Below are 26410 nucleotides of genomic sequence, written 5' to 3'. Positions count from 1 at the left end.
GAACAGCAAGGGTGGAGTGGGACCTCCCCAGGGCTGTTTAACACCAGTTGAGTGTCAGTGTCAACCTGGTGATGTCCCCGCAGCTGAAGTCACTGCTCAATGTCCTCTCAAGCCAAGGCATGAAGACAGTCAGGCAGCCAGGCTGCAGGACTGCTCCATTTGAGAAACACCTTGTTCAGTGCATTTAAAAGCATCCCAGTGGTTTATACCTGGCCCTTCACACCAAACAGGAGGACCAGTCCTGCATTTCCTCCTTACTGGCACTGGTGCATCACAGAAGGCTCCTCTCTACCCAGCTCGAGCGAATGTCTCCTGGTGTCATCCAGAGAACCAAAACCAGCAGGAACCCAAATATCTCCATGAATCCCCATAGGTTGAGGAGTGAGATCCTCCATCCCAGCCCCCTCCCCCCCCCCAACCCTTCCATCCCCAGCCCCAGAGCCCAGGAGGGGGACAGGAGAGCACGTACGGTTCCACTTTGTTGCAGAAGCGGCGCCGCAGCAGGAGGACCAGTGGACCCAGGATCAGGATGGTGGTGCACATGGTGCTTCCTCCATCACCACCACAGCCCTTCACATCCCTCTGGAGGCACTGCTCAGCTCAGGGCTGTCACCCGTGCCTGGCTGGCCTGCCACCCCAGCTCATGGGCGCCTCTCCCCAGCAGCCACCCGAAAGCTCTCAGGGAGGGTTTTAGAAGGAATTAAGGCAGGATCAGATGTATTTAAGAGGCAGCAAATGAGGACACTCTCCTCTGACCTCTGGATGGGAGGTAGCCCTGGAGCTGGTCTGTGACCCCTTGAGCATTTAATTGGTTTTGGTGTGTGGTGCTCCTGTCCTGGTTGGTCCCAGCCCTGCACCTTGGCCAGGTGGGTGCTGGGGTTAACGTGTCATGGACCAGGCCAGTTCCCACCTCATCCACCCCATGGCACCCCCAGTCTGTCTTCCTGCCCCCAGCAGCCCCACACCACCAGGGCTGGGTACTCCCCCCTTCTCCCCCCTTTCCCATGTGCTTCCTTTCCCTCTGTGCCCTGTAGAAGTGACAATGGGTAGCACAGTCAGGACAGATGGAGACAAGAGATCTCTGAAGCCAGGTCTTGGAACTTGTGGTTTATTGCAAAGAGCCTGGGTGCAGGGGCCCTGCTTTGAGCTGCCAGCCACAGCTCGGAGCAGGCTGCAAAGAGAAGCCCCAAAGAGAGAGAGAAAGAGAAAAAGCAAAGAATAAAAGCAAGAGGGAAAGAGAGCGAGGTTTCCATTACAATAAAATGAATCATCTTCTTCTGTGCTGAATATTCTAATTTTCACCAGCCAATCTAGTATAAGATACAAATCCTATAGCATTTACATGCAGCCTATAAGAATCATTACATTACCATACTGTGTTACATTTTAAACCCAAAAACTCCTCTTTGGGCCCTTCTGCCAAGCTAGTAGGGTCTGCTGTGACCCTTGGAGCTGTCTGCAAGCAGAGGGTATTGTCTGATCAAAAGGGGATTACCTTCAGCTGGCCATGCCATTGTTTTCCAGTTGTTCAGTAACTAAGGCATCTCAAAGCTGCTTTCATTTCAATCTTGCCTATAGTTTCTATATCCTCAAAATCTTTTGCCAGGCAATCATATTTATAAGGCTTTCCTGTTTTATCTTCCCCTCTGTGCCCACCTTGCCCAGCTCCTCTCTTTCCCTCCAGCTCCTCCATCCCTCCTCCTGCCAGACCTGCCTCAACCCGCTCCCCCCCCTTCCCGGCTCCAGTAATCTGACAGGCTCAGACCTGCTGTAATTCCCTGTGGACTCGTCTCAGCCAGCTGATCCCAAGACCTTGTCTGCATCCTTCCCTCACCCAGGCTGGGTTTGCCTCCTCCTCCCTGCTCTCCCATAGCTCAGCAGCACACCCACCTTTCTTCTCAGAGCTGCTCTGGCCCTGTGCTCTCCCCCAGATCTCCCTGCCCATCCCATACTCCTGCCAGGGAAGCTTTTCCCTCCACTGAAGCTCCATGGGCAATGAATTGCCTTCACACATCTTGTCCCAGCTCAGCCCTTTGCAAAGCAGAACATGTTCTGGAGTGACTTTGTGGGTTTAGGTTAAAGAGAGCGACTGGCAAGCCCCTCTGCAGGAGAGGCAGGGGAAGACAGCCGTGTGTGCCATGCAGATCTGTGGACACACACCTGGGGCTTGACGGTGGTAATGGTGCTGACCTGGAGAAGAGCCGCGGAGCAGGCAGAGAGCTGCAGACACTGGCTGTGGGGTTTTGGCCCCAGGTGGGGTTTCATGAGGGTCCTGCAGTGAATGGTCTCTGCCCCCACCCCCAGCACTGCCTGTCCCACATGGACACTGTGGCATGGACTCTGATCCATGGAGTCCAACACTGGTGCTGATCAAAGTTGGGATGTGTCTCCCTTTGGGGCTGTGCACACAACCCTGAGGGTTCTCCCCATGCCCAGTTCCATTGTGGCCCCAGGGCATGAGACAGGGGCTGACATGAGATGGACATTGGCCTCAGCAGGGCAGCTGAGAAAAGCCCCAGTCTGGGCTTTCCCATAACTCAGGCAGAAAACAGCTTCCTCCTGCAAAAGGGTTTTGAAACCAGAAGCAAATCCAAGCAACCGAGAAGGGTCTGGGTTCATTGAGTGCTTGAGTCTGAAACAAAGCAAAACTGAGCTTTCCAGGAGGTCTGGCTTTCCATCCCCACCCAGCCAGGGCCAGAGATGCCCCCTGAGTCCAGCCATGGCAGGGGCCTGGGACAGCTATGGTTAATTCCCTCCTGGTGGACATGTCCTCTCAAAGTACTCCAAGCCCTGAAAACAACAGTCTCAAGCAGCTCTTGAAATGTCAGTGAAATCAAATTCCTCTAAGGCAATCCAGTAAACAGCCCCCACTCCTGAACCTGGGGGTCGGCCGGGAGCAAAGGGGATGGATCCGGCCTCGTTACTGGCACCAGCAGGATGGGAAACCTTTATGAGAGCGGTGGAAGAAACATCCCAAGTGTGTCCTGCAGCCAGATGGAGACAGGAGTGACTAATTCCTTCCTGAGTGTAAGTCAGGCTGGCCTGAGCGGAGCTGCCTTGCGCAAGGCACCGGGGAGCGCGTGGGGTGGCCAAGCCCCGTGTCCCTGCCAGCCACCCCAGAGCACGCTGAGCCCCCAGGAGCACGTTCTGCTATGCTGGGAACTCACTGGAGCCAAACAAACAGCAGCTTCTGGCTGAGCTGAAGCCCAAGAGGCTGAAGGACCTTCTTTTCCCTGGCAATCGGCAGCCTGGCTTTTGTAATCCCTGGGAGGACTCCATGGAGGAATCCATTGCTGCTTGTAAACTCTGCTCCCCTCACTGAGACCCAGCCAGGCTGACACCAGCAAAGTCCCCGTTCTTGCACCCCAGATGCTGCCTGAGGCCCTGAGCTTTCTCCTTCAGGGACTTGTTTATAAGTACACAGCCCTTCTTAACCAAACAGGGCATCATCACTGGGCTGCTCGAGCATCCCCCTGTGGGCACGAGCTCTGGGTGCCCCCCAAGTGTGAAAGGCAGCCTGGTGCAGGGGGCAGTGCCTGATTGCTGGCTCCTGCACTTACTTGGGTGACCTCTGCAATGCAAAACACATCTTCTGGAATCAATTTGCTCTGGCACTGAGGTCACTGGGTGACCTTGGCAGCCACAACTTGCCTCCTGTGCGGGAATGTATCACACCCAAACGCTCTTGATTGATGCTGAGAGGTGCTTGGTTCAAAGGCAAGGTAATGTGAGCAGATTAGTTAATGCTTCTTGGCCTGGCCCTTGAGATCAGGGCTGGAATGACGGGGCAGACAATGGGTTTTGAAGGCTTTTCTTGTTAAGATATGAATCAATGAAGCTGTAAGAGGAGCATGGATGATGTGATCGGAATAAGAATCACGGCTTGTCTTTGAACCAGAGCAAAGTCCGTGATGGTGTTTACTTCATGTCCTGGCACCAAATGTGAAATGATATGAATATATTAGCTTATTGGCTTTCCTGAGCAACCCCTGCCATGCTCAGACCAGCTTCAGGAAGGAAAAGAGCAGCAAAGATAATCAGTTTGGAAATGTCAACTTGTTTGCCAATAACCCTGTCACTCTTGCTTACCACTGAAGGGTCTGGCTGTGACAGGGGCTGGGCTCCAGGGGGAAAGAGCTGGGCACTGGGGGTGACACCAGGGGCTGTTTAGGATCTGGGGAAGTTTACCAGCTGGCTAATGCCTTGTTCATGAAGTCCTGTGGTACTGGATCTGTCATCTGCTTCCTGAGTGTCTCTTGATTCATCTCTGCCAGTTGCATCACAGGGTTTCAGTTTCTTCCAAATCCCAGTATGGAACTGGGAGTTTTTGCAATACTCCCAATCCAGGAACAGGTTAATCTGGGTTGGAAGTGTTCTCCAGGGTTGTCTCCCCCTGCCCTGCCCCACCCTGACCCGCCCTGTCCTGACTGAGAGCCCTGGGCAACACCAGCCCCTCTCCCAGGGCTCCTTTTTCCCTATTGCCCTGGATCTCCTAATCCTTGGAAGTTTTTAGATCATGTGGATTGGTAGGGATTTTGGGGGGTGAAGACCAGCAAAATTGTCATAAGGTTTAAGGTCATGGGGAGGTTGTGCTGTCCCCATCACACTCAGTGCCTCCACCCTGCCTGCTGCTGCCAAGGGTCTCCAACCCATTCTCCCTTACCAGGCATCACCTCAGTGCTGCTGCTGTCTTAGTCCCCAGCATCCCACACCTTTCTGCTCCCACACATGGGGGTGTGAACTGAGGCTGGAGTGGCCACAAGGTCCCTCTGGGAGCTGGGGGTTTGGGGCAGGGTCCCACTGGAAGGTTTGCTCTGGTGGCACCTCAGTCTACACAAAGACACATTTGCTGCACTGGGAGCCCAGAGCAGAGGAGCCCTGTTCCCATGTCAGAAGGAGCACCTGGGCTGGTTTGGTTTAAGCACATTCCCCACAGCTCCAGCAGCACCTCCTGCAGTCTGGATTCCATCAGTTAGGAATGTCTGCTCCAGGCTTTGCCCCTCACCACAGCCCAGGTGTCACAGAGCTAGGAGGGGACAGCAGCTCCCTCATTGTCACTTTCCTGGCACATCTCCTCCCAGCCAAGCTGAAGACACGGAACTGGGGAAATCCCAGTTTCTCAGCACTTCAGGTCTTTCTGAGTAAATTGGTGACCAAGCCTTCCAGCAATGGGGACAGTGACTGAGTGATTAAACTGGGATCACCCCCACCCTGGGATGTATATTCAGGCAGCATTCCAACCCCAGACGGATCTGAGGGGGTCCTGCTGCCTGCAGCCCTTTTTGCCCTCCATCCTGACCCTGCAGAGATGCTCAGGCCACAGGTACTGCCAGCACAGAGCTGGAGCATCAGGATTGCACACAGATCTCCTGGGATCAGAGAAACTGGGGGAAGGAAACCTGCAATAAGCACAGAGCATTTGTACAGGCTTTAGGCTAAATCCTTCCCTCCCTGGGTAGCAGCACTGCAAAGCTGTTTCCTGAAGTCTTGTTATTCCTTTTCAGGCTGGGACACTGCAGCTGGCAGCAGAGCTGGATTAGGAAAGGGGAGAGAGAGAGGCCTGGCCTGCTGAGGGCATTGCTGGGTGAGCTGGTCTGGCAAGCAGAGGCTTTGCTTCAGCAAAGGTCAGGGTGACAATCCCGTATCTCCAGGTCAGTAGTCCAGAGCGTCTCTGGGAGGAGAATGAAGGAGGAACTGGTGCCTTCAGCCTAATTCCACTCAGAATCCCAGGACTGCTCCTGTTCTGGCCAGGTTGGTATCTTGAGGATCTGGAGAAGGGATCCTCACTGCAGCCCTGGAATCCCACTTGCACCAAGGCCTTGGGGCAGCTCCTGCAGCTCCTTCCCAAAGCACTCCCTGGTGGATCTCATGTGGTGTCTTCTGGGACCACCCCAAGTAATGGTGTGTGTCAGAAGGTCCCAGGGAGCTGACATTGCAAGGCACAGAAGAAATGGCCTGTTATTCTCCAGGAAACAAATGACAAGGCTGTCCCCAAGCACCAGGAAGGGTGGACTTAGACCCAAAGGTCTGGATTTGAGGTGTCTGCCTTCACCCCAGAGACAGTGGAGAAGTCAAAGGTGGGGATCTGCCATCATCCACATCCCACACGCTGTGGAGCTGAAGTCTTGGGTTTTTTTGCCTTTACCTCCCACTCAAGGATTAGGAGCCAAGTACATTTCTCATTGCACCCAGCACATGAGAGGAGGAGAGGCAACGTGGGAGGGCAGGGGAGGAGTGGGAGAAGCCATCAACAGGTGGGTACAGACCCCTCAGGAACATGGCATGCCACAAGCAGAGGCTTGGAGGGCCTGGAAACCCGTCCTCACCCTCTGCAGATGGCATGGATGATAGTTTGGACAAGCAATTGATCTCTTCCTGATGTGCAGAAGCTCTGAGAGAAGCAGGCTCAGGCTCAGCAGGGACAGGGCACCACAGTGTTACCCCATCACGGGGACAGGACCACAGGAAGGAGGTGGAAAGCAGGGGGGCTATGATGCTCAGCTGGTGAGGGGAGAGGGATCAGGGTGTTGAATCACCTGAGAGAGATGGATTGATTTCTTCAGTATGGATTATGTAGGCTGACCCCATCTCAGTGTCTGCACTGGCCATGGGGACAGACTTCTCTGTCCTCCTCCCTGAGCCCCACAGGCCTGGACTGCCCTGTCTGAGCAGCAGGCACCGTGCTGAGCTCCCCCTGGGGCCAGCAGGCAGCAATGGTGTCAAGGCAGCATCTTTCTCCTTCTGGAACAAGTCGCCTCCTAACCCCAAGCCCTTGAGAGCAACAGTCATGGGAAACCATGGAAACGGGTGGCAGGCACGTGACAGCGTGTGCTGCACTCCTGCCCTTGATTTATGTCCCACCTCTGGGACCAGATGCAGAAAGGCAGGGCTGTTGGGATGGTTTGGGATTTTGAGGCAGTGGAGAATCACCACTGCTTCACTCCCCACCTCCTTTTGTGGAACAGGATGGCAGGGGTGGGCTCCTGCCAGGGCCAGACGTGATGAGCCCAGGCAAGGAGGAAGAAATCTGGAAAAAGCTGGGGGATTTCTCACTTACTTTTCTAATGTTTTCTAATATTTCTAAATTGAGACTTTTGAGCCCAGACATTTTGACTCCTGGTGCCAGGGAGTGAGAAAAAACTCCTGCTGCACCCAAGAACCATGTGCCAGGCTCTGAGCCCAGGGTGGACTAAGGCACCAGGTACAAAAGCTTGAAGATTTCTTTTCTTTAAACACACAGCAAGTGATAACCAACACTTGACCCACATTATCCCCCCAGTGTTCACATTGGTCAGTATTTGATTTTTCCCCTTTTTAAAATGGGACTTTTTCCCCTTGCACTGCACTGTAATTTTGCTCTGGGTTTAAGCTGGGTCTCTCTGGGTTTAAGCTAAATCTAAAGCACCTCTTCCCCTGCACCTCAAGGGAAGGTGATAAACTCAGCTGTGCCATCCCATGTCCAGAGGGGTTTCTCTGCTGCCCGGTGACCACCTGAGGACATTGTTTGAGCTGGGGCTCATGGCTGTTCACCCCAGTGACTAAATGGGCAGAAGGCAAATGCAAACTTGGTGAAAATCTGATGATTCAGCAGCTGCTGGTGGTGTTATTGAACAATTCCTGACCTCTGGCAGGGTTGGGTTGGCCACACTGCTCTGTTGTCACACTGGTGGGTTCAGCAGCTCCCAGCTGAGCTTTTCTCTTGAACCAACGGGTTCAAGGCTGTGTGGAGCTCCCAGTCTGTCCCAGCACGTGTTCCCTGAGGGACCCACAGTGGGGGATCTGTGGGCAGCATGTTCTCTACCAGCTCTCATTAGCTCTGCAAGAGCAAGTCTGCTGACACCACCAGTCTGGCGGCTGCTAATGGGGAGGTGGCCAAGGCTGGTTTGGAGAAGAAATACAGCAAAAAGCCTCGACAGCTCTGCAATAACAAAGCTCCAGCTCCTCAAGGGGCTCAGCCACCCCCCAGGCTGTCAGAGCAGCACCCGCAGCCCGTCTGTCCGTCTGTCTGCCCGTCTGCCCTGGCAGGGTGCGCAGGGCACACCCGCAGCTCCGCTCGTCCCTGATCCCCCGCGGGGCACTCGCGGTTATTACAAGTCTCCGTAGGATTTTCCGGCTCTCTGTGCTAATGGACTGTGCTGTGGGTTTAACATGCCGGATTGCCAGCGAGCTGGGAATGGCATTTGGGTAAAAACCAGCCCCAAAAGCACACCCACGAAGGCGGCGGGAAGCCTGGAGTGGAGGTGTTCCCTGCCAAGGCGCTGCCAGGAGCGATGCAATCGACAATAATACCTTCATTTCACCAGTGCCTGAACTCTGGATCCCTTTCAGCTGGGTCGTGCCACGAGAAGGGAGAGCAAATTGTCAGCATTAAAAAAGTCCCCATGGGACTAACCATGATCTCTTCTGGGGGGGGGGGGCAGAGAGATTCCCGAGGTGGGGAACCCTCGTGCTCCCCTCTCGACCCGAATCTCTTCGCAGCCCAAGAATTGGAGTTGAGGGGTCTGTCCTTCCAAACATCACCTCCTGCAAAGAGCAGAGCCGGGGCAGGACTCGGCGCAGCCAGCGGCTGGGCTAACTTTAACTCTGCACTCTGGATTCTGAATTTCCTCTGAGCTGTTTACAAAGGGCTGGAAAAAAACTTCCAGCACTACCTCCCCCCGCCAGCCCCGTCCTGATGTTGCCCAGAACATCTCTCTTATCCCTCCCTTTCAGGGAGGAAAAAAAAAAAAAAAAAAAAAAGGAAAGGAGGGAGGAGTGGGAGAGAGGAGGAGAGAGGGAGAAAGTGAGCTCACGTTCACACATTGGTGAAGAGGCTGGTCTTGCAATGCCTTTGAATATTTTACTTTTAGGCAGTTCTCATCAGTCAGCCACACACATCCGAGGCGAGCTGAAGCTAACTACAGCCATGGACAGCACTAGGAGATCTCAAATCTAATCGCACGCATCATTCCTCCGGGATATTTTTTAAATTCCATATCCAAACACGCTGACAGGCAGCGGCACTCACACACTCACACTCTCACACACGCACACACACACGCACACACACACGCACACATCCACACGTCGCAGAGCCGCCGAGCAAACACCTTGTCTGCTCTCGCAGGATATACCCGCTCACACACATCTCTCTTTATCTCCTCCTGGCTTCCCGGAGGATCCTGCCGGCTGTTTTTCATGGAGAAAGTCCAGGGAGAAATGGAGATTGAGAGATGGGAAAGAAGTGAAGAAATTTCAGACGCAGAAAAAAAGGTTATTCAAGACATATGGAGCAGAGTATATGCAAACTGCGAGGACGTTGGGGTCTCCATACTCATCAGGTATTTAAAAAACAAACCAAAAAAAAAAAGGAAGCAGCAAATCCAACTGAATCTCTATATAGCTCAGAAAGAGGCAGAACAATATATAGAACTGAGTGGAGATGAATGACAGCGAGTGGGGAGCTGGCTGGGTGTATTTGCTGCCTGGGAGCAGGGAGGGATTCACAGCGCTCCTCGGATTCCCACACCTTTGAGCCGGGTGGCAGGGGCGGGGGGAGCGAGGGGAGCCTTGCCGGGGACTTTGGGGGAAGCTGTTTCCATGCTAAGGTCACCTTAACCTGCGGCCGGGGCCGGGGGGGCGGCGGAGGCGGGGGGAGCTCAGCCCCGGGCGCGGGCGTGTCGGGGCTCTGGGTTTTTGGCCCCCCCAGGGAGGGCGTGCGGATGGCACGGGTCCGTAGCAGGCTGGCGGGTGAAATAATGCAAGTTGGGAGCCAAGATAAAACCCAAGCAGGTGTGTCTCCGAGGGCACCATCTGTCCCTCCGGCGGCAGCGTCGGCGGGAAGGAGAGCGCTGAAGTTGGCTGTGGAAGGGGGCGCGGGCGAGAGAGGGGGCAGGGGGAGACAGCAGCCCCGGAGGGGGGTGTGGAGCATCTCCCGATGGCAGTGGGGCACAGACAGCAGCTCAAAGCTCTGCACCTACAGCCAGAGCAGGGGAGATGCTCTGGAGCTGGGGACCAGAGGCAGGCGGGGGTTCTTGTGTTGTCTGGGAGTAAAACCATACCCAGGTACACCGGGAAAGAGCCAAGAGGAAATACCCACAGGGTCCCACTGACACTGGGAGTTTGGGGTATCAGTGGGGTATGGCACCAACAGGCCGTTTCCCTTATTGAAGAGGACAAGGAGAGGGGCAGGTGAGATGCCTGCATTGGCCAAATGGCAAAGAGCAAAGATCCTGTTCAGAGCCACACCACTCATCCCTGGGGTCAGGAATGCTGGGATGTCCCCAGTCAGACCCCACCTGGACCAAACACCAGGCACCCCAGGTAGGGTTTGTGTCCTTCCTGTTTTCTCCTGCACCAGGGCACTGTGGGCGTGCAGGGAACCCCTTGGAAGGATGTGCTGTTCACTAATAATAATCTTGAAAGTTTTCCACTTGACTGAGCTAAAGCCCTGAGCCCACGGGGTCTGCAGGGAGCAGAGCCTCCCTGGACATTACAATGAGCAGAGTCAGGTCCCCTCCAGGCTCACTGCCAGCACTGCAATGGGATTTTCTTACCAAATCCCCTCTGCAGATTCCAAAATGACATTGGAGACCCCTCTCCACCTCCTTCACAAACATTTCCTTCTCTCAGAGCCAGATGATGGCTGAGCCCCTTCTACCATGGCCCCCCACTCTGTGTAGGCAGTCAGGGCAGTCAGGAGGTGACAGCTCCATGGCTAGGGACACCAAACCTACCTAGGCCGGGTCTGTAACAGAAATGGCAGCAGTCTGTGGGTCACAAGATTCCCCTCAGCTCCACCTCACAAGGTTCAGCTTGTGGTTTGGCCACCAGCCATGCATGGCCAGCCCCTTTCCCAGCAGCTGGGTCATGCCACGGTCCCATCTGCCAGCCCTTCCAGGTGCCCACTGCCCACAGACACAGGGAGGGTGGCTCTATGCCCACAGCCAGCACTGAAGGCAATGCCAAGGGGGATTCACCCAGGGCAACTCATTGCTTTTGGAATCCCCATGGTGCTTGGATCAGGGTTGGGCATGAGGAGAATCAAGCTGTGGTAGTGGGGACTGGGTGGCCGAGCTCTGGTCCCAAGTCAAACTTTCCCAGCAGAAGTTTTTGGTGCAGTTTGGGGTTTTTTAAATCCAGGCAGAGTTGTGCACTGTGGTGAAGGTTTTCTTCTGCTGTGACAACAGGGCAGGACAGAACTGCCTGCTAGGGTGAACCCTGGCTCTTTGGGAACCTTTACATCCTTAGTCATGGCACGTGCCCTGGCACATCCCAGCTAAACCCACCACCTGATCCCTCAGCCAGAGCTTCCCTGGGATGCTTAAAGTGAGGTCTGACCTTATCTGTGCATATCCCTGGAGAGACCAATGCCGTGTGGGAGAGGTACCATCCCCTCCAGCAGCTCCGGCTGGAGCAGCAGATCTGCCTGCACCCGCCAGGCACAGCCGGTTTGTGTCCATCCGGTGACAATCCCTGTCCCCAAAGAGGTCTTTGCGCTGCCACTCTGAGCCCCGCTGTGAGCTCGGAGCTGCACCTGAGCTCCCAGGGGAAGCACGTGGCAGCCCAAAGCAGGGCAGCCCTGGCCGGGGCCGGGAACACCGGGCTGGGAGCGCAGGGCAGCCCTGGCCTGGCAGCACCGCTCTGCCGCTCCCCCAGCTGCGCTCGCAGCTGGCAGAGCCGCGGGAGAAGTGGGTCACGCGTGGGGGCCGCCGGGAGCCCGGGCCGGCGGCAGCCGCTTCCCAAGACGTGATTCAGCAGCTCCAGAGGTCGGGGCTGGGGAGGGGGCAGCGGGCGGCCGCTGGTGGGGTCGGTGCGTGGTGACCGGCCCAGCACATTTTGGGTGGGTGCACACACAACCTGCCGGGGGCTGGGAGCTGCCCCAGTCAGCCTCTGCTTCACCACTGCCTGTCTGGTGCTCCTGCTCACCTTGCTAGGGAAACTGAGGCAGAAAGGGGTTTGCACAGGTGTGGCCAGGGAGAAGGAAGGGGGTGCGTGGCTGTGGACCCCCCTTTGATGCAACCCCCACGGGCAGAGTGGTGAGAGCAGGCAAATCCGTCAGCACTTCTGTGGCTGGGGTGTGACCAGGGACTTGGCCTGCCTGGTGGCAGAGGGTCTGTCCCTGCTTACCTGTTCCATCCCCTCTCCATCCCTACAGAGCTGCTGAGGGCAGGGAATTACATTTTCCCATGTGGGAAGGGCTGGAGGGTTGCAGGTCTTCTGAAATTAAGCTGGGACCCAATCCTGTGCTCCGAGGCTGGAGGCAGGGGGGCAATGCCCACCCAAAGGCAGTGATGGGGGGATCTGCAGTGCTGCCATCCTGCAGGAACCCAACCCAGCTCCCTTTGTCCCTAACCAGCATCCCACCCCTCCACCCCCAGCCTTTTCATGCATTGCAGGTGGGGAAACTGAGGCACGGAGCTGGGCATCATGTTCCCATCCCTCATGGCTGCTGCTGATGCTTGAACCCACAGCAAACCCCAGGGGTCCTGCCCTAGCAGGATGAGTCCCTGATCTCACAGAGCTCTGGGACCCCGGGGGACACAAACAAGAATAATGGGGACTGTGGCTGAGCAGCCACCGGATCCTGGGAATCTGTGCTCTGTGGTTAAAACGATGTCGCTAATTGACAATTTCCTCGGTGGGGAGCCTCGCCCCGGAGGAAGCAGAGTCTCCTCGACACGCTCATCTGCCTCCTCGGGAGCTCTGGGGCCTCTGCAGGCTCCATCTCACAGCTGCCTTAACCCTTGCTGGAGCTGGAGCTGCTCACCTGGGGCTGTGCCTCCTGGTTGAGAGGTTCCCAAGGGGGCTGGCTGGGAGCCCTGGGCTGAAGCTCCTCTGTAGCCTCCCCATGGCCCCAGGCTCGTTTCTGTGCCTCAGTTTCCCCATCTGTTATTCAGGAATGAGTCTTTTTTGACCCCTCTGTCAGCACAGAGCTCCCAGCCAGAGAGCAGGGCAGACTTCAGAGCCTGCTGTGCAGTGCAGGAGCCCTGCAGCCCGTGGCTGTCCCTCCCCAGGGTCCCCCTTTTCTTCTTCCAACAGTTTATTGGCAAAGCTGTGACACAGGGCTGGGGCATGCAAACACCTGGGGATGGCTCAGCCCTCCACAGCACACAGGGGCTGAGAGTACCCCGGGGTGAACATCAGAGGGGCTTTGGGACCCTCTGTCCTTTGCAGACCCCAGCACCCCAGGGCTGAAAGCTCTGCCTGTCCCGGCCGGCGCAGGCGCTCACTCCCACACCCACACACACGTACCATAGGCACAGATGTGAGACCACAGAACTTTATGGATTCCAGAGGGGATAAACCCAGGGATAGTTTCTATTAGATCCCAGGAGAATCTGGACCAAATGGTAATGCCATGCCAAATGCAGGCAACGCGACCTGGCTCAGCCACCACAGGCTGTGCTACCTCCACAGGGCTTCTCCATCACTGTTCCCTCTCTCTGCACTTCAGAGCCATCAGCTTTCCAAATTCCTGCCTTCTCCATTGCTCCTGATGTGCTTTTTCCCCCTCAAGAGGTGTAGGAAGGGAAGCAAAAGGTTTGCCAATGCAGGATCAGGCCCCTGGATTTTGGCTGCTGCTTAATCTGAGAAAACACACCTGGATTTAGACACTTTGCAAAGAGCTTTAAAATATGAAAGCACTCCTTGGATGCCAGGCATTATTGTGAGTTCTAGGTTAAAATAGCAAAAATTCTGACTAATGAGTCTGGCAATGCAGAAAAACCTTTTTTTTTTTTTTCCCCAGCTGAATCAAAAAAGTATGGGCTGAATCTACCCAAAAATGGCATTTAAAGAAGTGATTTTGCAGCTACCCCCAAAGCCAGTGTGTTTTGTGGAGGCGTCCATAGGGAAAGGCTCCATTCCTGGCTGCTGAAGGACACATTTCAGGGCAAAGTGGCTCAGAGAGGTGCAATATCTCTCTTTGAAAAGGGCCCAGTGAAGACCAGCAGCAGTGTCCCTGTCCCATGCTCATGAATGGTTTTGTGGGGACAAGGAGAGCCAGAGAGCAGCAGGGCTCTGCTCTGCTGGCACAGGCACGCATAAGGGACATTTCCCAACTAACAAGCACTCCATGAGCACTGAGGGGGCGAGTGAGGCTTTAACAAGCTCAGTCTCAAAACAGCCCCTTCTCCTACCACTGCACTGTCTCTGATCACCGCTCCCAGGACCAGCCCTTCTGGCTCCTCCATGGCCAAGGCAGCTGCGTGGGGATCCCTGTGGCACAACCTCGGGGCTGCCAGCAGCTCCTGGGATATCCAGAGAAGAGCCTTCCCCATGTCCCCTCTTTCCATGCTGCCCTTGCATCACCTGCAAGCCAAGTGGGGGTAAAAACTCCCACTCAGCACCCCGAGAGCCACAAGAATATTCGGGACCAAGGCCAGCACAGAGGGCCAGCAGCTTGTGGGCAGTTTCCCTGGCTGTGGCGAAGGATGGGTCGGTCCCAGCGCTGACAATTCCCCTCCAGAGCAGGGATGGCCAAGCCCCGGCCTTGCCAGCCGGCCCCGCTAATGAGGCTGCGGCGGAGCGGGGCAGCGTCCGGAGCGGCTCGGCGGAGCTTCAGGGCTCATTAAGGGCAGGGAAATGTCAGGACAGCTCCGGCCAGGCTGGCAGGCGCTCAGGGTGCCTGGGGAACGCTGAGTGCCGGCTGGCTGGTGATTCTGCCCCAGCTGAGCCGGCTGGAAATCACCAAGGGAGTGTTGGATGGGAGAGCCAGCCACACACAGGTTCAGAGTTTGAGTGGAACATGGACCACGCCCTTGTGGATGTGTCTTACCCACCTCTCTACCCAGCCAGGGGTCTTCTTCCAGCTCCAAGGGAGGAGGGTCTCCAGAGACATGTGGGAAAGCCACTTTGGTGCTGTTAATTCACTTCTCCTGTGAAAGCTGTTCTTAGCCCTGCCCTAAAGGTTCATCTGTGCTTGGGCTGAATCCACTTATGTGGTAGGGAAAAGCAACAGCAATAAGGACTTGGAGGTGTGAGCTGTGCACACAGAGGTGAGCAGCACCTGCCCCTGGGGGTTTCTAGCTCATGTCCAAATGTATTTGGTGGAATCTTTGCTGAGGAATCTGCTCCCACCCTCACTGGGGTGTCCCTCTGCCTTGGTCATTGGGGCATTACAGCCTCTGAGCATTGTGCTGGATTCTGCTCCCAAGCCTTTGCAGTGGGATGTGGGCTTCACCTGGAGGAAGGCCAGCTACACATTTCTCTCAGCTGTAGAAGAAGTTGAATTTAGCATTAATGTGTGGATGGGGGGCTTGGCCCTTTCCCCTCCAGCCCTCCCATGGCAGAGCTGGAGATGTTTCCCACCACCATCTCCACCTGCCCAGGAGCTTTCAGAGAGAGGACACAGGAGCAGACAGGCACCATCCTCTTCCTACTCATTGGATTTGCCTTTTTCTGTCTTGCTGAGCTGTGGCATCAACGTGGCTGAGACCTTCCTCACCCTGGGCTGGGTAAACACCCAGGCAGCACCCAGCAGCCTTTTCCCAGCCTGAAAAGGAGATGATGGGCTACAGGTGGCTGGGAGGAGCAGGGGGAACAGGCAGGCAAAGCAGTGAGCCAGCCCTCAGCATAATAAATAGCAGCAGCACACAGCACCTGCCTACCCATTATCAGCTGCTTTGTAGGCACCCCAGAGAGGAGCTGGAAGGAGAGGTTTGAAAGGGACACAGAGGCTCCAGGCTGCCTTAGAGTTTCTCCCACGTAGAGGGACGAGGCGAGAGAAAACATGAAAGTATTGGTAGGTTGAGTCACCAACCCTGGAGGGATTTAAGAGATGTGTAGATGTGGCACTTGGGGATGTGTTTTAGTGGTGGGCTTGGCAGTGCTGGGTTAAGAGTTGGACTTGGTGATCCTGAAGGCCTCTTCTGACCTAAATGATTCTGTGGAAATCTAGGAAAAAAACCAATCTCCAAGTGCTGGCTGGGGGTTCAGCTGAAGCCTCCAAGCAGATCTGAGGGCTCACGAGCATTTTTACCCCACTGTTTGCAAACAGGGGAAGTGAAGTAGCAAGGGTTTAGGTGCCTGGGAGGACCAGGCAGCATCCAGGTGTTCTCTTTCCAGCTGGGGAGGAAAAGATGGCTGGGCTTGGAGCTTTACTCCATGCAGGATTTGCTCAGGAGAAAGGGAGGAAGGTGGGGGAGATGGAGGAGATGCCTCTCCTAACAGAAAACAGGTTTCCAGTAACTGCAGTGGGTTTGCACCTTAATTATTTCCTTTGGCTCTGCTACTGGGAATGGTTGTGTCCTTAAAGTGGTTACAAGGGCAAAAGAGAGAGGAAAAGCAATGCTGACATCCTGTCCTCTGGGTCCAGATGTAGCTGGCAGAGTACAAATTAGCGGGTGGAGAATGGAATCGCTTAAAAAGAAATTTAATGAGATCAGTATGCAGGCATCTGGTTCCTATCAATCATCATTTTGTGTGATATGCAATGGTAAATATCATCTTTTAATGACTCTGATGGAGGAAAAAAAGCCCAAACCACACACACGCACACATAATGATCCAAAAAACTTCCAGAGCCCGAGAGGTTTGAAGTCTCCAAATTTTCTGTAGATGGAAAAACCCCAACAGACACCTCTTCTTACTCACTATTGTTGAATTTTTTTTTTCTCTCCTTTCCTCTTGTTATATTTAACCTTTGTGTTAAATTAATCTTCTCTGTTTATTAACAACTGCCACTGGGTGAGCCTCCTTCCCTCTTCTTTGTGGTTTGACAGCTCAAATATTTGCTCCAGGCTGAAGTTCTTGCTGCCGGCGCCTGCTGCTCTCCAAGGAGAGGTGGCTGCTGGTCCTGGCCATCCATAGGTTTGCTCCTGAAGATGTTTTGAGCTCCTCTGTTTCAGTTCTCCACCAAAGAAATCCAGCAGAGAGAGGACTGAACACATGAGCTGAGGGTTTGCTGGTTTTACATCCCCTGGGAAAGCTGCTGGGCTCAGCTCCTGTAGGGGCATCAGCCTGAGGGTCTGCAAAGCAGGGAAAGGTTGGAAACCAAGTATTTGTATCCTTCATTGGTCTGCTTTCATGCAGGTTGGGATATTTTGAGGGTTTAACCAGTTTTTGTTCCTGGCATAGCTGGCCTAAAGTGGGGAGAGGTGGAGGTGATGGTCTCAGGGTCTCTTTTTGGTCCTTCTCTTGTTGGGGACACATTGTAAGTCCTTATGATGCAGAGGCCAGTCCCCCCTTGCTATTCCCTTCGTGGAGGAATTTTTCTCAACTCATTTCCCATGCCTTGAGAACATGCTGCCCTTCAGCTGAGATCAAACACAGCTTTTCAGGGAGCTTCCCATGGTTTGGGGTTCAGAGGCTGAGGCATGCAGGGAGCAGCTGGCAGCCTCTGTTCCCTGGCTGGGCAGCAGGTCCCACTTCCAGTGACATCCCTGGCTCCCAGTGCCTGGGGGAGCCTGTGAAGGGGAAAGATCCACAAGCAGGGATGGTCAAACCCATAACTCTGACCCCAGATGGGGTGGGGATGATCCCTGCTGGAGCAGCAGGGCTTTGCTGGGTGATTGGAGCTGCAACAGCTTGAAGAGAGGTGGGGAGGGATGGGATGGGGGCAGAGGGATGCTGAGTCCAGCTGGAAAAAGTGCTTCCATTAAACCAGAGTGGAACATTTGCCCTTCTGTGGGGAAATGCCCAGGGCAGAAGTCTTAGATGCTGGGAATGATATTATCCATGAAGCCCCCTGGCCAGCTCCATCCCCCAGCACCTCTCTGACAGCTCTGGGCTGAAGGACTGAGCATCTCTGTGGCAGCAGGAGACAGCCAGGCCTGGGAGTGATTTCTCCTGACAGGGACCAGATGTGTCAGGAGGAGCTGTGCTGGGGGAAGGAGGCTGCACAACAACAAGAGGAGTTTTGTCATGGGTCCCCTCTGGGTTTCAAAAGCAACACCTCATCTCCCCCTTCCACCTTCCTTCCTCCCCCATCCTTTCTGCCACACATTCTTCACACCTCCAAAACCTATTTTGGGCCATCTGATGAATCCCAGCTGCCTGGGGAAGCAGCAGAAGCCGTGGTGCACTCCAGGCACAGCTTCAGCCGCTTCCTTGGCAATGCCCCCAAGATTTCACAAGCCAAGGGAGCGGGGGAAGAAAGGAAGGGAGGGGGGAAAAGGAAGATAACAAACTGGTAAAGGAGCCTGGTACTCAATATTGTAATTATTCACTGAGTGGTGAGTTGGGAAGAGGATCCCACCTGGTTCTGGAGAGAAGGAGTGATGGTTGGAGAGAGAGGTGGGATGGGTTCAGGTTCCTGTGGTTTGGGATGGTACTTGGGAAGGGGGTTAGGAAGGGGAGCAGGCAGTCTGCCTGGAGCCAGGAATGATGGGGGACAGCCTGGGAGCACTCTGCTGCCTCCTGAGCATCCTTCACCAGCCCAGGAGCCAGGGAGAGCCCCGTGGGAGGGAGGGAGCTGGGTGTCAGTGGGGAACCAGCACTGATGTAGTTCTCTCCTGCATAAACTCGGTGGAAGAGGGTGGTTAATGTGACTCAGGTGTCAGCCCCAGCTGCAGTCCTGGCATGGGTGGTGTTGGCATTGGTAGCTCCAGCCTTGGTCCGTGTTACCTTGTGCCCTTCACCTCCCTGGGGAGCTCAACATATCAGCTGTGACCACAACTTCATTTCTTTCAGCTGCATTTCATTGGGGTTGATTTAATCCTGCAGAAAATAGGGTCCCCAAGGCCCCCACAGAGGGGCCAGTGAGTTTTTGGAGTATCCTTGTGCTGGGAAAAATGTCCCAAAGGACCAGTCTCATCAGCTCAGGCCTTAGCTCCTGCTGGAGACTCTGGTGGGGCTGATCCATAAAAGGTGAGTCCAGTTGGACAAGGGGAGACTGTTCTGGGTGGCAATGCAGAAATAAAGCCCATGGGAGCAAGGAAGAGGGGCAAGGGCAGGCTGGATGGGATAAAGAGAGGTTTTCATGTTCATCTCCAGCTCTCTGAGGCAGGATGCGAAGTTTTGATCTATGTGGGCACATATCCAGCATCTGGCGCGCCTGGGTGGCATCTCTGGGCATCAAGAACTCAGTCTTGCTTCTGCTTTGAGAATGAATATCCAGCTGTGATGACCTTGTAGCAGATGGGGTTTGGGGAAAAAGGCATCAACCTGCTGGTTTTCAGACAGCTGAATGCTGCAGCTCCTGGGGAATTTGATAGGAAAATCAGCCCTGGCTGTGAGAGACACAGGGGTTGGATTCCACCATCTCCATCCCCCGTGCTTTGCTTTAACCCCTCAGCCTGCTCTCCCCCTCCTGATGGCATTTCACATCTGCTCTTTCTGGAAGGTTTTTTGTGAACTTCCCCTCGGCCAAGCAGTACTTCAGCCAGTTCAAGCACATGGAGGACCCTCTGGAGATGGAGAGGAGCCTGCAGCTGCGCAAGCACGCCCGGAGGGTCATGGGGGCCATCAACACTGTGGTGGAGAACCTCAATGACTCTGAAAAGGTCTCCTCTGTCCTGGCCCTGGTGGGCAAGGCCCATGCCCTCAAGCACAAAGTGGAGCCCATCTACTTTAAGGTAAAGGTTAGGAGAAAAATAACCTTTGGGGGGCTGCAGGAAGAGGGCAGGGGAGCAGGAGCTCTGGTGGGCTGGTTCTGCCTGGCCTTGGCTGGGTGTGGGGGCTGCTCCCCACACAGCTGGAGTGTCCCACTGTGGCACTGTCCTGTGGCGTCCACCATGCCCACTCACAGCCAGTGCCAGAGCACCCAGTGCCTCCCCTGCCCAGGGAAACCTGGCTGTGTCCTTCTTCTTCTGGAAATTAAGCACGATAGCAGGGACTTAATTAGTTGGCTAATTAGCCCCCTCCAGCTCTGCTTGGTTTCTTTTTGATGGGAATAATAGCACCAAGACCACAGGTTTTGCCCCCACGTGGGCATTCAGTCAAGAGTTGGGCTTGATGATGCTTGTGGGTCCCTTCCAAGCTGGAATATTTTGTGATTCTGTAAATAACTTGAAGTGCCCAGACTGGGGAGATGCCTCAACCTGCAAGCAGCTCCCTCCTCTGCTGCCTGTCCTGTCTGCTCCCAGGGGTGTCACCAGACCTCCAGGACATCTGTGTCCTACAGACAGCAGCAGGATTCAAGTGCTTTTGTAGGAAAAAGCTAAATCTGCCGTGAGCAGCCCCCTGGCGAGTTATTAACCCCTTCCTTGCTGTCTGCCTCCCCTCAGAAGCTCACTGGTGTCATGCTGGAGGTGATTGCTGAGGAATACCCCAACGACTTCACCCCGGAGGCACACGGAGCCTGGACCAAGATGAAGACCCTCATCTACACCCATGTGACAGCGGCCTACAAGGAGGTGGGCTGGGCTCAGTACCCCACTGCCACCCTGTGAGCGCCCAGGGGGCCACCAGAGGGGCAGGGAGGGCTTTGCTCACCCCAGGACTTCACTCTGGTCTCTTCTCAAGATCTTTGCTCGGTTTGGGGAGCCCGGTAGGGCCAGTTCTGTCAGCTGCCAAGTCACAATTTGATCTCCATGGGGTTTAAAAACAAACTAAATAAGCCAAAAAAAACACAGAACCGTGCAGGGTGTGGGTGGGTCGGGGTGAAGCAGTTGCAGGGGACGCTGGAAGGGGATGCAGAGGGTGAGGGGAGAGCTTTGGTTGTTGGCTCCATCTTCCTGTCCTGGCCTGTCCATCACCACCTCCCAAATCCTGCACCTCACTTGCACCATCTCAAAGTCCTTTGCACAAGTGCTGCTGCCCCGTTCACTGATGAGCAACATAACCCTCATTTTCCACGTGAAGCCCCTGGCTAAACCTGGCTGTTGGGGGCACACCGGGAGCCCTCTGACTGCACTGAGAATGCTTTGCTTTGAACTTTGTGTGTTACTCTGCAGGGCTGACAGCCAGAGCCACTCTGGGCGCCCATCACCCCGTGCTCCAGGTGGGCAGCAGAGCTCCCCTCTCCTGCCACCCACAGTCCCTGTTCTTGGCTGGCTGCTGCAGACCCTCCTGGGGTGGGAGAGAAGCTCCCCCACAGCATCAGAGAGTGGAAGGAGGGGGATGCCCTTGGGGGGATCCCTCAGGGCTCAGAGCATGGTGTGTGGGTGGGATCCCTGTGCCATAGGTGGGGAGCTAGTGAGTCCACCCACTGCCCTTCAGCTCCCTGAGCAGGGGCTTGGATGGAACCTGGTGTGCCCTGGGAGCTGGTGTGTGCAGGTCTGTCTGCCCAGCTCTGCCCTCTCAGTGACAAGGGGGGGTCAGGCTGTGACTAGGAGGAGGAAAGGTGCCACAGACATATCAGGAGAGATTTCTGGTTATGAGGAAAGATCTCTTCTCTGTCAACATTAATAAATACCTTGTATAGAGCATATTCCTGCCCTCATGGTGAGACTGGGCTCCTCCAAATAAAGTGCCTGGTAGAAATCAGCCCATGCAGGAGCTGTGTCCCTCCTGGGACAGCAGTGCTCCTGCCTGTGCCTGACAAAGTCTTCTCCCACACCCCCAAAAAGGGGCTGCAGGGCTTGGAGCACTCATCCCTCCTCCAGCACCAACTCCTCCTGAACCTCCAGGTCAGTCTGCCTGGTTTGTGCCTCAGTTTCCTCTGCAGATATGAAAAAGGGAGGAGGAGCAGCCCCGTTGCCTCCTGCCCACATGTGGTTGGATTCATAACATTTCTGGGAACTGAATGGCAAAGGATTGAGGATGAAATGTCAGATGTGCTGGGAAGCTTTGGAATCCTTGCCACCCAATATTTCCCTAAAGGCCTCTGCTATTTTTAGAGCTCAAGCATTAAGGGCAATGTTATCTGTTGAAGAGGGAGGAGGGTTCCCTTCTGAGATTTCCTCTGGCCTTGCTTCACCACTGTCCTGGAGAGCTGGCAGCTTCCTGAGAGAGACCAGCTCCTCTCCTGGATGCCAGCTGGACAGGCAACAAGCCCACACCTTCAACTGGGATCCCCACAGCTGCCCTGGGGACATCCCTCTACTGTGGGGACAGTGGTCACTCCCCTAGGCTAACCTCCCTCCTCCAGAGCAGACAGACAGACAGAAACTCCTGCTTTGCTTACCTGTGCTTTTCACCATCCCCAGGGACAGAACAAGTTTATTGTGTCTCAAAACAGCCCCAGCACTCCAATAATGTCACTGCAGCCACTCTGGCCTTGCAGTCCTCTCCTTCCTACATCCCACAGTGCCACTGATGGAGAGGAGCACTGGGGCCTGGGGCAATGGCACCTCCTGGGCTCCCATGGAGAGCTGGGTGGCAATCACAGCTGGGCACAGCTGTCCTTGGCGTGGCAGCCTGCAGGATCCAGGGGGGTATCAAAGGAAGGGACAGGCACAGGGTGACAAGTGATGCTGCTTTGCTCATGGGGTGAGCTCTCAGAGTCAGCATCCCCAAAATTTAGCCACCCAGCCTGCACTGGTGAAGGTGCCAATGGCTGCAGCCTCCAGCTCCCACTGGGGTGTCGCAGTGGCTGCTCATCCCTTGGGAGTCAGTGGAGGCATCCCTCAAACAGCTGCTGCTGCCTGGGGTGGGGATGGATGGGAAAAAATCTGTTCAGCCATTGACTTCCCTCCAGTGCAGGACTGGAGAGGGATCACTTGGATCAAGACTGTTAGATGATGTCTGTGTGTGTGCACACCACGGGACTCACGAGCTTTGCTGACTCCTGCCAAGGCCTTGGGGCCAGCAGCACACATTTCTGAGCAGTTCATGCACTCCCTGTGCTCTGCAGATGCTGGGCCAGGGGTGTTTCCGTACAGGGATGTTTCATCTTTAGACAAAATTTGCACATTGACCTTTGAGGTTAATAATCTCCAGGTGGGAATTTTATTTTTTCAGTGCAAACCCTTTCCCTCCCTTCCCACAACCAAAACTGGGCTCCCAGAATGCAGAGAAGCCACTTTGGAATGTCTGGAAATTCTCCATGTTCATACCCAAGCTACCCTTGTGCCTTGGCTTTTGGGGAGCAGCAGCAGGGAGGTCCCCCCACCTCCCCCTTAAACAGTGCTTTGGTTTCTCCTTTCTTTTTTTACATCCCTAGAAAAGCTGACCCACGGCCTCCTGCGCCCACATGTGTGTGCGCTGGGCTTGGGGTTTTCTCCAGGCACTTTTTCCTAAAGCAGATCCAGATGTGTGCAGCTGCTGTCCCTCGAGGAGCACCCCCCAGCAGCCAAATTGCAGCCCACTCCAAGAGATGCGAACAAAACCACGTTTATTTTTATCAGCTTGCTAGGAAGTGACATGAAGCAGGAGGGCGGCAGGGCAAGGCTCGGGAGGGGAGGAGATGGAGATGAAACGAACGCCCCCTCTCTGCCGCCCGCAGCAGAGGAGGCACTGCTGGAATCCAGGAACATCCTCATCTGGGGAGAGATGGAGATCAGCAGAGTAAGGAAAAAGCACCATTCCAGAGTGACAGGGTTGATAAATGCCGTGTGGAGGAGCAGAAAGGGGGGCCGTGTCCTGGCTCTGTGCGCGGCTCTCTGGCACACACACATCCATGCACAGCATTCCTGTCACTGCCAGCCCACTGCTTCCCCCAGTCCCACCACAGCTGACTGGGGCCCCTTTATCCCCGTTTTGTTCAGGTCTTGCTCTCTAGGGCTTGACCTTTCACTTCCTGGCTGAGCTTAGGGCATGCTTAGGCTGAGCTTTGCTCTCCTTGGAGGTGTCAGGTAGGGGCCAGCTGGCAAAATCCTTTCCCCAAGGCTCACAGGTGAGAAGCTGAGGCTCAGGGCATCACTGCCAGCACATGTTGAGGTACAGCTGGTCTCTCCCCTGCCCGTGGAGGACCCTGTGCCCCCCCAGCCCCTGGCTCTGCCAGCACCTTGGCATTATCATCAGGGCTGGGCTTGGAGCTGTGATCCAGGTGGGAAAGCCTTTGTGCCCCCTGCCAGAGGTAGAGAAATGCTGAGGGGGAATTTGGTCTCCCTGGAGCACCTCATCCTGGCTCTCTTTGGCAGCACTTGCTCACATCAGCCAGCTCTTGTCCCCTCCCCTGCAGCTCAGTGTTTGGTCAGAGGGAGCTGAGCACTGGGGGAATGGGGGGCACTGGGCTGGGATGGGGCACAGATCCCACCCACTGTGTCTCCCCCTCCATGGCCAACATTCACGGCAGGTTTAGCTCTGCAGACACCCAGCTAGAGAGAACCCCCAACACCACCAGAACCCTTATGGGCCGTGTGCCACCAACCTCATCTTCTCTTGGGGGTTGACAATCCCCCAGGGCAGCCGAGCCGTGAGCTCTCCCGAGAGGGTCTTCACATTTCTGCCACTTTGTCCCAGGAAAGAGGTCACAGGGTCTCCCCAGTGTCTGAGGGGATGCTCAGAGACTTCAGGGGGGACCAGATTTCTGGACTCTGGTGCCAGAACTCAGCCTTCCCTGCCCCTGGCCATAGGGAAGCTGCCCTGGTGTGAGGATGTGGGGGCCAGCATCACCAATGCCAGGCAGAGGGATCAAAGGGAAACCCACACGCTGACCTTGGACCAGCTGAGGGAAAGGGAGGGCCTGGTCTGACCTCTGTGCCAGGCTGCCAGTTATTTTCCATAGCTGAAGTTGTCTCTAACTGTTGGTATGTCTGACCCAGCCCCAGCGTGACCCACAGCCATGAGTGTGGTCTGATGTAACTCCGTGTCTCTCCTGTTCCTGCTGCAGATCCTGTTCATGTTCGTGTTCCTCGGTGCTTCCGTGCTGGTTTTATACCTGCCTTCGTGTTTATGGGTGTAACTTTGTTTTTCTTTTTGTAGGTTTTTAGTATGTTTGTAACCGGACAAAATGGTGTTATTAAACTGAAACTTGTATCTTCAGTGGATAAATCAATCAAACCCCCTCCAGCTCTGCTTGGTTTCTTTCTGATGGGAAGGTGAGGTATGAAATAAATATATCACACTGCTACAGTGAGGGGTGTCGGGGGCAGCCCCGTGGCTGTGTGGGTCTGAGGGTTCCTGCTCACTTTGAGGGAGCTTTTTGGCAGGAAAGCAGCAGCAAAGGGAGTGGATGTGCCCACCAAAGGTGGTAGAGGTGGCTGGAGGCATCTCAGCAATGCACTCCTGTGGGGAGGGAAGGGTTTGCCCCTCCTCCAGCCTCTTCACTTGGCTTCCAGGTACAAACCAGAGGGGTCTCTCCTGGATCAGGAGCTATTCCTGTGCCTTTGGCAGCCCAGCCAGTCCAAAATGCTCAGTAATGGCCACAACGTGCAGCAGCCACAGCCACCGAGGACTGTGAGACTGTTCCCAGCCTGTAAAAATAACAAACAGCTCCCTGAGCAGCAGCAGCCCAGTTTTCCCTGTCTCAGTCCCTGGGGCTCCCCCTGCCCCTCTCGCTGAGGCTGGATCACGTTGCAGGGGATGGGTCCCAGAAGGGTTGGGTCACTTTGTGGTTCGTCCCCGTGGGTCTTTCCAGCTCCCTCGTTTGCAAAACAGACCCTCTCAAGTTCAGCTGACACTGGCCAACGTTTCCAAAGTTGTTGGCAGAGGATGGACAGACAGACAGACTCATGCTATGGTCCCATAAGCTCCATTGCCATGGGATCCAAGGCTTGGAAAACAAATTCCAACAATCCTGTTTATTGTGCTCCTCTTTATCCTGAATCCAGAAGCATCTTCCAGTGGTGGGAAACTCATCCCACCAGGGTGGTGGAAAATAGCAGCACCTTACCACAAACAAATTAAAGGGGAGCAATCCCAGTTTTGGACTGAGGCTGGAGGGACACTGTTGAGAGAGGGAGGAGGGCAGAGACTGGTGCCTTGGAAGCTGCTCAGGGTCTTGGGGAGCCTGGTGCCAACTTCTCCTGTTGGGCTGAAGGCAACAGCACTGTTCCCCAGCCCCACATGTTGGAAAAAGAAGCACTTGAGTGGTGCAGTTTTGCATGGGCAGACACTTGAGCTACTCTGGAGTCCCCAAGCCACAATTAGAAGGGTGTCCTTGCAAGAGGAACCTTTTTCTTTCCCTACAGCTTCACAAAACTGAGCCCAAGCAGCCATGGCCACAGAGAAGGGATCCAGAGGCCTCTTCATGTGGGGAGGGGAAGAAGTGCCTGGTTCAATCTGCCTTCTCCTGCTGTGTCTTTTCTTGTGGGGCAAAAACCACTCAGTGCTGTTAATGTGATTAATAAACCATCCTCAGAGTCTCTGCCACATCCTGTACACGCTTCCAGGCAGAAGTGAACAGTCAGCAAAGCCTGCACACTGCTCCAGATGGGAAATATCAGCTGGGAAACCATGAGCAAAAGGACTCAACTCTGCAGTAGGGAGGCTGCAGTGGGCACCCAGAGCTCCCAGACCTTTGCACGCTGAGCTGAGAGTAGTCAGGACCAGCAGTGGCCAGAGGGTGCTAAAATGGGGCTGTTTTTTCTAACAGCTTGTTGAAAAGGAGCAGGGAATTTCAGCATTACCTTGCAGGGAGAAAATATGTACACAGCCCTTCACTTCACACTAATATTTACCCCCAGATCCTGTCACGTCAGGGTGGCTGTGACGATCACACCTT

The 26410-nt window shown here is 55.0% G+C and overlaps 1 protein-coding gene across 1 annotated transcript; it reads left to right on the top strand.

Annotated features, from left to right (window-relative positions):
* The first annotated feature begins 8748 nt into the window (after positions 1-8748).
* Positions 8749-24756, top strand: CYGB (cytoglobin). Its single transcript, XM_009094474.4, has 3 exons — positions 8749-9320; positions 19265-19496; positions 20148-24756. Exons 1-3 carry the CDS (start codon positions 9178-9180, stop codon positions 20310-20312), a joined length of 540 nt encoding a protein of 179 aa, XP_009092722.1. The 5' UTR covers positions 8749-9177; the 3' UTR covers positions 20313-24756.
* Positions 24757-26410: the final 1654 nt, after the last annotated feature.

Source organism: Serinus canaria, chromosome 18 (assembly GCF_022539315.1).
Source record: "Serinus canaria isolate serCan28SL12 chromosome 18, serCan2020, whole genome shotgun sequence".
In the NCBI taxonomy this organism is placed as follows: Eukaryota; Metazoa; Chordata; class Aves; order Passeriformes; family Fringillidae; genus Serinus; species Serinus canaria.
This window is presented reverse-complemented; position numbering and strand designations above follow the sequence as displayed.